The sequence below is a fragment of the Sinohyriopsis cumingii genome, chromosome 9 (assembly GCF_028554795.1).
Source record: "Sinohyriopsis cumingii isolate HCF-2022 chromosome 9, ASM2855479v2, whole genome shotgun sequence".
Lineage (NCBI taxonomy): Eukaryota > Metazoa > Mollusca > Bivalvia > Unionida > Unionidae > Sinohyriopsis > Sinohyriopsis cumingii.
This window is the reverse complement of record NC_142969.1, coordinates 11,813,666-11,825,838: the sequence shown is the minus strand read 5'-3', so window position 1 is coordinate 11,825,838 and position 12,173 is coordinate 11,813,666. Positions and strand designations below refer to the sequence as shown.

Sequence of the window (12,173 nt, the reverse complement as noted above, 5' to 3'; positions counted from 1 at the left end):
TGAAATAAAGCCGAATTAGTTCAGCAGTATTTTGGAGAAGTTCTTGAACAGGTTATTTTTAGTAGCAGCTGCCATATTTGATGGTGGATCAGCATCACTTGTTCAACAGTGAAAGCTTTTTATGTGAGGATGTTCTTTGATTGAAACTGTCCAATTGTTTTCTTTAAGTGAGGATGTTTTTTGATTGAAACTGTCCAATTGTTTTCTTTATGTGAGGATGTTCTTTGATTGAAACTGTCCAATTTTTTAAGTGAGGATGTTCTTTGATTGAAACTGTCTAATTGTTTCTTTATTATTAGGATGTTTTTTGATTGAAACTGTCCAATTTTTTTATGTGAGGATGTTCTTTGATTGAAACTATCCAATTTTTTTGTGAGGATGATTTTTGATTGAAACTGTCCAATTTTTTCTTTATGTGAGGATGTTCTTTGACTGAAACTGTCCAATTTTTGTATGTGAGGATATTCTTTGATTGAAACTGTCCAATTTTTTTATGTGAGAATGTTCTTTGACTGAAACTTGTCCAATTTTTTTTCTTTATGTGAGGATGTTCTTTGATTGAAACTGTCCAATTTTTTTTATGTGAGAATGTTCTTTGATTGAAACTGTCTAAAAAAAATTTCATGCGAGGATGTTCTTTGAAACTGTCCAATTTTTTATGTGTGTTCTTTGATTGAAATTGTCCAATTTTTTTTATGTGAGGATGTTCTTTGATTGAAACTGTCAAATTGTTTTCTTTATGGATGATGTTCTTTGATTGAAACTGTCCAACTGTTTTCTTTAAAGATGTTACAAATAACACATGTTGCTAGACAACCCAAGAAACTCCTCAAAGGGGACTGTTGCTGTAATGTCTGGAATTGAAGATAAGACCATTACTTCTTTTTAACTGCAGAGTTTTGAAATCATCTCTGATAGTTTTGAGAGATAAGATTTATATTAAAATTAAATACAGTGCTGCCCATATTTGATGAAAGATTGGCACCATTTTCATTTAGGACAAACCAGATACCATTAGAAGACTTCTGAAGACAAAACATTTTCAATATATTCACTGTGGCAGCTATATTTGAGATCACCTTGCCACTACACGTATTTTCATTCAAGACCAACCAGGTATCGTAATTAGTCTCATGTGAAAATTCCATGCTGATATACCTTTCCATACAAAATTTTCAAGTTAGCTACTATGGTGGCCATACTAGATGTAACATTGGTACCATTATCATTTAGTACTAACTATACCTCATAAAAAGCATTTTGGTGAAAATCCCATGTGAATATGATTTTCCATTCATGTGGAATTGTGATAAAAATTCCATTCATGATGGATGACACAGTGACCATACTGGACATCAAATCAGAACCACTTTCATTTAAATTTAACTAAATATGTTAAGAAGTCTTTTAGAAAAACAACATGTTGACATGGCCATCAAATCAGGTGGTGAAGCAATAAAACGTAATTTTCAAGGTGGCCATATTGGATGTTTGAGCAGTACCATTTTCATTTAGGACCAACCAGACAGTGTGAGGGATTTGGGTGTTTATAGAAATCATCTACACATTTTGGTGATCATAAACTTGTGCTAACGGTCAGACAGATACCAGACAATGGACAGCGGGTCATCCCACAAATTCTTCTGGTTGATGACCTGCAGAGCTGATGAGAAATAATTCAAGCAGCAATGCTGAAAGAAAACTCAAACAATTTAATGGGATCCAAGAGCACACCCAATTAAAAAATGGGGAGCAGTATAATGAGGGACTTCATAGCATGAGACTAATGTACCAGTCTGTATTGTATAAATACAGTATTTCCTCATTACAATGCTGTACCAGTTGCATCAATACAGTATTTCCTCATTATAATGCAACAGGAGCCAACGAGTATAACATAGCACACCATATAATGAAGTACATGGTACATACAGTATTCCCTTATTATAACACTATCCATGGAAGACAAAGAGTACAACACCTGATAGCATGTTCACCTTATAATAAAGTGGATAATAATTGTAATTGTACTACCAATTAATGAAATGTGATCCATGACTATACTCGCCTTATAACAGGAACCCATGCAATAAATACAGGCTTTATAGTGAGGGAATGCTGTACAGTCTAATCTTCTTAATCCAACTTATGTTTGTATAATTAATGTTTCTATAATTAATGCCATGATGAGTACAATTTACTGTGGGTTATACAGTAACAAAACTATCTAAGCACAAAAAAAATCAAGCTCCTGCTGAAATTTCAAAGATTTTGATAATTTAAATTTTGTCAGGTTCAAACAAAAAAGATGTTTTGATTAGCATATGTGCAAACTTTTAACAATCTGAATTATATGCAAACATTTAGTAATCAGAAAGATTCTCAATTAAATTATAAATTATGTAAATTATGATTTCGAGGAATATATTATTCAATTTTATCCACAAAATTTTGTTACTGGGGACCAGTTTTTGCTGTCATAAAGCTTCTCAACTTGAGTACTCTCAATTTTCTGTCCAGTAGTCACACTGAAGGTCAGTATTCTGACACTGAAGGTCATTATCCTAATGTTCAAGGTCATTATCCGAATGTTGAAGATTGGTATCATAATGTCCACAACCAAAACACTGTTTCAAAATATACTTGAACACAATTTTCCTATTATAGTTAACGAATAACATGCCTAAATTTTATCCAAGCTTTTACTTCAAGTCGAGACATTTTATGAAAGCAGTACCAGATCGCTAATCGTGACGTAACAGTCGAGTTAATATATTTTTGGACAGTTTGTGTTGGACTAATAAGACAAGACTGTTTTCTAAACCTGTTAGTGAAAATGTGTTGTATGTTAAAACTGTACCTGAAACATCACTGGTCCGAATCTGTATACTTGAAAGTTATCTTCTTCATTCAGTTCAAAACTGTCGCGCATTTATCAATCAGGTATCTCCACACATCCATTGACAACCAACAATTCAAGTAAAATACAACAAATATTTCAGTTAAGTGGATGACAGCGAGGATAAAAAAATACTGATTAGAAAATTGTACATCAACAACAGCATATACTGTACATGCAAAGAAACACAATCTAGTCTTGTTATTTCAACACAAACTGTGTCCTTCAAAATCACCACACTAATCCTACAACCTAATGAACAAGTTCATCAAAGCTATGGTCTGAACTCGTTTATTGTTGTGAATAAATATTTATGTTGTTATTTTGCAAAAGAATACAGTTTCCTCAGTACTTATTTTAATTTGGATAGAGAAAGGGGTACTTTTGCCTTATTATGGACGATTTTTCATAGCGTATTTAAGGTTTGTAGCAACATCAAAATCCACATCACCTTCATAAAAGCAAATCTTCAGTATTATAACCATCACAGCATCATATAAAAGCAATATTTTAACACTGCTGAGTGCAACTTTCTTTTTGACTGGTCAAGCAACTTAAGTACCTAACAGACCTTAAGTTTAATTTCTCTTATAACTGGCCGAGGGGGCCCCGAGTGGCCGAGTAGTCTAAAGCGCTCTCCGTTATGGATTACTGCCATCTCACCTCTGTCTGCGTGGGTTTGAGTCTAGGATTCGGCCAATGTGGGTATGGGAGAAAGCTTGCCAATAGCTTCTCGTGGGTCGGTGGTTCTTCCCAGGGTTTTCCCAGGTTCTTCCTCCACCATTAGTACTGGCCACCATGCATAGCCTATCATGTGCTGAAAAATGGCATTAAACCCCACAACAACAACAACAACGACTGGCTGAGCATCCAAATTCCCAACATATGGTACCTGCAAATGTAACTTGCTTTCAGATTGTTCCAGCATCCAAATTTGCTTTCTAATTCACTAAGCATCCAAAAGTTTCCAACACAATAGTGTGAAACTTGCTTTCTCAATGGCTGAGCATTTAAAGTTGCTAACACATTAGTAAGCACAACTTGCTTTTAATTGGTTGAGCATCAAAGTTTCCAGCACATCTGAGAGTGGTACTTTCTAACTGGCTGAGTATCCAAGTTTCCAACATACCTGTGAGTGTAACTTACTTTCTCATTGGTTGAGCATCCAAGTTTCCAGCACATCTGAGAGTGTAACTTACTTTCTAATTGGTTGAGAATCCAAGTTTCCAACAAACCAGTGGGTTTAACTGGCTTTCTATCAAAGTTTGCAGCTGTAAAATCTATGACACATTATTGAAAACAGTGACAACATTGGACACCATTGTGGTGTCACAAACCTCCTTGTAAATAATGATATTGACAAGAACTCAAGTCTTGTATTTATGATGTTGATGATGGTTTTATTGTCACAAGCATTTGATTTACTAGCTCCTCTGACAATGTCTCATTTAAAAGCTCCTGATTCATTTACCACTTATCCCGACACTGTCTCTTTTACCAATTCTCCTGACACTGTCTCACCACCCCCTCGCACTGCTGCTTTAACCAGCCTATCTGACACTTTCTCTTTATCTTTCTCTTTATCAGTTCTCTGACATTGTCTCTTTACACTGCTTAATGAAAGAAAGAAAAAAACTGATACTCTATTACCAGTTTTCTTGACACTTTCTCTTTTATCAGCTTCCTAACACTGTATCCTTTACACTGCTTCATGAAGAAAAAAACTGCTTTTACCAGCTCCCAGACATTGACTCTGTTACCAGTTTCCCTGACACTGTCTCTTTTCACACCTCCATTGATTTCTTATTTCTTCCAAACTCCCCTGACACTATCTCTTTAACCTGCTCTCCTACCACTGCTTGCCGATAAAAATAAACTGACTCTTTACCAGCTCCCTCACTCTCTGTATGATAAAATTCAATCAAAAATAAACTGACTCTTTACCAGCTCCCTCACTCTCTGTATGATAAAATTCAATCAAAAATAAACTGACTCTTCACCAGCTCCCTCACTCTCTGTATGATAAAATTCAATCAAAAATAAACTGACTCTTTACCAGCTCCCTCACTCTCTGTATGATAAAATTCAATCAAAAATAAACTGACTCTTTACCAGCTCCCTCACTCTCTGTTTGATAAAATTCAATCAAAAATAAACTGACTCTTTACCAGCTCCATCACTCTCTGTATGATGAAATTCAATTAAAATCACCATTAACATCACCAGACCTTATATAGGAAACTGTTTTTCTGAAATTGACAAATTCTGAGAATTGAGTCACCTATGCCTAGCATCAAGTCATTTTCTATAAAATTTGCCTTTCTGTTTAAAATTACATCATTTTATATTACTGTCTATGTATCTGACTACTGGGGGAACAGAATTGTCTTTGTGAAGGCAAGCTTTGCAAAATAGGTGTCGACTGCTCCTGTGGCCTTGGGGTTTGAGCATCTGCCTCGGATGCAGGAGGTCATGGGTTTATACCCTGAGTCATACCATAGATTATGAAAATGGTACTAACAGCTGCCTCACTTAACAGCTGCCTCACTAGGCCTTCATCATTAAGAGGTTAGTGTTAGGACTAGTCAGCCTGGTGTCAGAATAATGTGACAGGGTGGGACATATACTACATATCTGCGGCATGATGACCTAGTGCTGGACATCACTATAAACTGCCACACTGCAGATGTCGTAGTGATATGACTGAAAGTTTTTTAAAGCTACGTTAAAAATCCAAATCACACACACACATACACTAGGTGTCAATATGCTACTGTTAACACATTTCATTAGGCAATTTGCGTTATCAGTCCACTGGAATTTCAATACGAAACTGTTAATACATTGCCTGGGCAACTTGTGTTATCAGCCCTCTGTATTTTCAATATGTAAACATATTGCCTGGGCAACTTGTGTTATCAGCCCTCTGGATTTTCAATAGGTAAACATATTGCCTGGGCAATTTGTGTTATCAGCCCTCTGGATTTTCAATAGCTAAACACATTGCCTGGGACAATTTGGGTTATCAGCCCATTGGAATTTCAAATAAACAAATTTGTGGATTTGTTGATTTTATTTGTAATGTCAAAAGTTGTGGCAGAAAAATCAGAAAATCTTCTGTCTCTTACTGGTAAGTTGGATTAGCATAAGTCAGATAAACAAGACTAGACTGTACAAAGGACATGTACTTTCACCCTTTCCAATACAATATGGAGTCACATGGAACATTCATACTTACAGTACTTGAAGCAATACACACTCATGACCTTAAGAAGTGACCACCTTTTTTAAAAATTACATACACAATAGTATTTACTTGCTACAAATGTCTTAATGCCATCATGTCTCATCGGATGGAAGAAGCTATAAAAACCCACCTAAAACTTCATGATTACCTTGTAAATCTAAACTATGCATATATTTTGCATCCTTACCAATTAACTTTCTGTGTTAAATGCATCCCAAAAAATCTATTTCTAAATTATAACTCCCAGTATATTGGGTTTCAATGATAAATGCATCACACTTCCAGTGGTGGTGAGACCACAGATAACGGTCAACCTTCATCTTAGTGAAAGTAAGGAATCTCCATACTTTTCCCCCCATGATCCACCACACTGATATAAAGCCACTAACCAATCATTGCACTTTTGGGTGAAGTTTTCAAACTAACAGTTATGGGAATGACATCACTGTTGTGTAAATGATGTCACTGACTAACAAAACAGAAGATATCTTTCTAAATGCCAAAATCTGCCAGCATGTGTTGATAATGGCTTGCCAATTTAGGCCGGGTACCAACAAAATATTGGGTCAGAGAATGCATCTCCCAATAGGATAGCTCTCTACATGGACAAAGGGCACTGACCATGAACATGATAGGAATCACTGGTTTTTAACATCGTTGATATGTGTTTATTATGATGTGCTTTTACCCTCATGAAATTTACCCAGATAATACAATGCTGGAATCACATTACCCATAATACAATGCCAGAATCACATTACCCATAATACAATGCCAGAATCACATCAAATACAGTAAAAATAAAACCAGAACATCCCTGTCTAGTAGCAGTGATCTTTTCAAGGGGTATCAAAAACAGGATTTATGTCAACATTGGCCTTGACTGCATTTGCAGGGCTGAACACACACATACACATGCATGCACACACACAGACATGCTGAAATGAGTAATTTTACCAGCAAAAAGAAAACACAATGCACACAAATGAAAGAGCAGCTGTAAAATAACTAGGGATGAATACACACTTAAGAGAGAACAAAATGCAAATGAATTTCTTGAATGGATTTGAAAATCAATTATTATCAAGTTGTAGCTCTAAAAGCTCACTACAGCCGAAATCCCTTTCTCATGATAATCCAAGATTAGATTCATTACACTGACACAAATTTTCATGGCAAGTGCAAATCTGAATGCTTTTCTCAAACCAAAACAAGATGAATGATGAAATGCAAAGTAACTGGAATATAACGGGAATTCAAACTGAATGAGGACAGAACACAAATGAAAGGCAAATGAAATGCAAAGTAACTGCAATTCAAACTGAATGATGACAGAACACAAATGAAAGGCAAATGAAATGCAAAGTAACTGCAATTCAAACTGAATGAGGATAGAACACAAATGAAATGCAGAGTAATTGGAATGTAACTGGAATGCAAACAGAATGACAATAGAACACAAATGAAAAGCAAATGAAATGCAAAGTAACTTCAATTCAAACAGAATGATGATAGAATACAAATGAAAGACAAATGAAATGCAAAGTAACTGGAATGCAAACTGAATGAGGATAGAACACAAATGAAATGCAAAGTAATTGGAATGTAACTGGAATGCAAATAGAATGACAACAGAACACAAATGAAAAGCAAATGAAATGCAAAGTAACTGCAATTCAAACTGAATGAGGACAGAACATAAATGAAAGACAAATGAAATGCAAAGTAACTGGAATGTAACTGGAATGCAAACAGAATGATGATACAACACAAATTAAAGGCAAATGAAATGCAGATCTGGTAAAATTACCCATTTTATAGTTCAACCTAAACCTGCTAGTGCATCTTATCAACAGGGCAGTCCAAAGAGGTCAGCAGTGAATCTTATCAACAGGGCAGTCCAAAGAGGTTGTAACAATCAGTAGTGAATCTTATCAACAGGGCAGTCCAATGAGGTTGTAACAATCAGTAGTGAATCTTATCAACAGGGCAGTCCAATGAGGTTGTAACAATCAGCAGTGAATCTTATCAACAGGGTAGTCCAAAGAGGTTGTAACAATCAGTAGTGAATCTTATCAACAGGGCAGTCCAAAGAGGTTGTAACAATCAGTAGTGAATCTTATCAACAGGGCAGTCCAATGAGGTTGTAACAATCAGCAGTGAATCTTATCAACAGGGTAGTCCAAAGAGGTTGTAACAATCAGCAGTGAATCTTATCAACAGGGTAGTCCAAAGAGGTTGTAACAATCAGTAGTGAATCTTATCAACAGGGCAGTCCAAAGAGGTTGTAACAATCAGCAGTGAATCTTATCAACAGGGCAGTCCAAAGAGGTTGTAACAATCAGTAGTGAATCTTATCAACAGGGCAGTGGAACAAGATTGCAACAATCTGCAGTGAATCTTATCAACAGGGCAGTAAAAAGAGGTTGCAACAATCAGCAGTGAAGTTATCAACAGGGCAGTCCAAAGAGGATGTAACAATCAGTAGTGAATCTTATCAACAGGGCAGTGGAACAAGATTGCAACAATCTGCAGTGAATCTTATCAACAGGGCAGTAAAAAGAGGTTGCAACAATCAGCAGTGAAGTTATCAACAGGGCAGTCCAAAGAGGATGTAACAATCAGTAGTGAATCTTATCAACAGGGCAGTCCAAAGAGGTCAGCAGTGAATCTTATCAACAGGGCAGTCCAAAGAGGATGTAACAATCAGCAGTGAATCTTATCAACAGGGCAGTCCAAAGAGGTTGTAACAATCAGCAGTGAATCTTATCAACAGGGCAGTCCAAAGAGGTTGTAACAATCAGCAGTGAATCTTATCAACAGGGCAGTCCAAAGAGGTTGTAACAATCAGCAGTGAATCTTATCAACAGGGTAGTCCAATGAGGTTGTAACAATCAGCAGTGAATCTTATCAACAGGGCAGTCCAATGAAGTTGTAACAATCAGCAGTTAATCTTATCAACAGGGCAGTCCGATGAGGTTGGAACAATCAGCAGTGAATCTTATCAACAGGGCAGTCCAAAGAGGTTGTAGCAATCAGTAGTGAATCTTATCAACAGGGCAGTCTGATGAGGTTGGAACAATCAGCCCAGACACTATTATATTCCTTAAGAACTTGAAACAGATAAAAGACAGTAAACAATATACTATAATAATTGTTTCTGATCAGAGCTGGAAAAATGAATTACCCAAAATGCCTATGGCACGTTTAACATATTTTTGGGCATTCCAGACTTTTCATTACTTGCCATAACTATATTTAAGGTATAATGGAAAAATATAAATTTGTTTGCATGATTACTTAATGAAATCTTGATTCCAGGCAAGTATAAAACTTTCATCCTTTTTTCAAGCCCTGTTTTATGATAAAAAGATCTTAACCTGTGGAAGTTGAAGAAGAGGAAGTGTGACCCCCTTATGACATTGATTAAAATGGTGTTCAATTTCCAGCATGGTATGGCCCTTCATGGGACAAATTGGACAAGCCATATCAAAAGCCTTGCCATGCCGATCTAAGTGCAGGTGTAGGTGTTCTTTACGATGGAAAGCTTTTTGACAAATAAAGCACCTGTGTTTCTTCTCTCCATGTAATGCTCTGTGCCGTGAAAGTGATGATCTGCAAAAGATGAAGAACAAAAAAAAAATGATTATTTTTAAAAGACTCGAACGTTCAGGCCTTAAACATTAATCACCTGAATGTTCAACATCAAACAACTATATATATATATATATATATCCCCCAGTATAAAAAATTGTTTCCCATTCTGAAACAAGAGGCCCAAAAAGGCTTGAAATTGCTCACCTTTTTAATAGTCCAATGCAAGAAGTTAGCAATAAACCTGGGTCAGTGGCATGCTTTTTGTAGAAATTTATTCCAATGCTGCCGGATGCAGCCATTTAATGTTTCTGTTTTTTGCATCTTTCTCCATACCTGATGGCACACAAACTGAATAGGCCCAACCCTAAGAGGGCCATTTTTGTAATTTTATGCTTAAAGTAGGTATACTTGTTGGTGGATCATTATTATTTAGATAATTTTAAAGCCATTTATGCCATGTTTTCTGTTAATTTTATTAAATTCTATCAAGAGTTTTTGAGACAATGTTATTTAAAGGCTTTACATTTATATTCGTTAGTAACACTTGTCATAATGGACAGCAGAGAGGCATCATCTGCATACAACTTACAAGGCTTTAGTGTCAGAATGCTAGCTGCCTAGTGTGGTTAAAATTAGTTTAATGGCTTTTGGGAGGAAAATGAGTGGCAGCAATTGTTGATGGACACATGATGGGTGTGAAACAAAACATAGACACTGTCCAACACCATAAGCTCGCCTGGATTTTAGGACAGGTAAACTAACTGAAACAACTTTTAGCTTAATTAAAACATTTGGACCGACACCCCTCAGAGTTTTTGAAGTTATACTGTTTTTGACTTGTTGATAATTTGTTATAAAAATACCAAAAGCATCTGATCTTCGTGATGAGTCTTGCTGTATTTTCTAAAAATTCTTTCATGTTTACTGTTTTCTCCAACAGCATGAAGCATGAAAAAACAGCAACTGTTAACTGTAGTTCACTATGATGTGGTTTTAACAGTCACTAATAACACAATATTGTATCTAAATTTTCATATAATTTTAATTAATTTTGGGATTTAATGATAATGATTACTGGATATATATATATATATATATATATATATATATATATATATATATATATATATATATATATATATATATATAGAGAGAGAGAGAGAGAGAGAGAGAGAGAGAGAGAAATTTATATGCTTGTTAAGTAAATTTATTGCAAACTAGTAATCAGAATATCAACATGTTCAATGCCCCCAAAATCTGATGCCTGAAGATCGCTGTTTCAGATGGGTATCGATCAATTGATCATCAGACAGATTTTTCTGCATGGAGTTCAAGAGATTGGACAGTACTCAAAGTCACATTTCATCGCTATGATTCATATGTAGGTTCAATACAGTGCAAGCTTGTGCACCCAGTGCTCACTTCAATCTTTAATCAAATAAGAAACAATCATTTATTTTCTTGGAAGATGGGTGGCGAGGAACTAGGATTTCTTAATTTTGTACTGATTTATAGCAAACCAACCCTTATTATATCTACTATAATGTGTATGTAAAAAAAACCCCACTTATATTGTGGTAAAAGAAAGAAACATACCCTGCTATAAGAAAAATCCAAGGCCTCTCCCCACACATATTATAATTAATTGACCCACTGCATAAAGTTTCTTATATCCACTAAAACATCACTTACTGACTAACAGCAGTACACTTTACAAGTAAAGCATACTGGTTGAATGTTGCCATGGATATTGTACAGTGTCCTCACCTAAATAAAGCCCAAAGAATTTTTTAAGTGTTTCAAATAATGAATAAATCTCCTTAAGAAAGTTATGGCTAAATGTAATCTGCAGACCTTGAGTGGAACGAAAATCAGGAGAAAAAAAAGAAACAGATCTGGAGGGGGAAACAAAATCCAAATCACTTTTTACGACCATACATTTACAAAACTTTTACAAATGAATTTACACCTCTGCTGTCTTATGCTGTTTACTTAACGTGATAAATGTATGCTAGTCATACCATGAAAGTCTATTTTTTTCTTGTCATCTTTTATGCTGATATTTAGTATTAAATATAATGAATAATTAAAATAATAAATCCACTCAAATAATCACAACCATGTGTCTCTTCTAAGAGTGATGTTATTGTTAGGATTAACTAATTTCCAGGAAATCATAAAACTGTGTGCGTCTGTGATTTGGATTTTTAACATAGCTTTAACAATTTTTCAGTCATATCGCTACAATGTCTGCAGTGTAGCAGTTTATAGTGGTGTCTAGCACTGGGGCATCATATCATTTTTTAAAGTCTATGGTAGGACTCAGCCGGGGTTTGAATCCATGACCTCCCACATCCGAGGCAAATGCTCTAACCACTAGGCCACCACAGCGGTCTATCAAAAACTGAGATGAAATACAGAAAGCAAGAT

At 35.6% G+C, this 12,173-nt stretch overlaps 1 protein-coding gene across 6 annotated transcripts in view; it reads right to left on the bottom strand.

Annotated features, from left to right (window-relative positions):
- LOC149791267 (uncharacterized) overlaps positions 1-12,173 on the bottom strand; it is a 122,632-nt gene that overhangs the window by 35,257 nt on the left and 75,202 nt on the right. For 4 of the 6 annotated variants that reach the window (XM_089969770.1, XM_089969767.1, XM_089969769.1 and 1 more), the window contains exon 5: positions 9,714-9,761. In XM_089969770.1, coding sequence (XP_089825896.1) covers positions 9,714-9,761 — 48 coding nt within the window. Of the gene's footprint in view, positions 1-9,526; positions 9,762-12,173 lie in introns of all 6 variants that reach the window. The other 2 variants (XM_089969771.1, XM_089969772.1) reach the window with 1 other exon arrangement.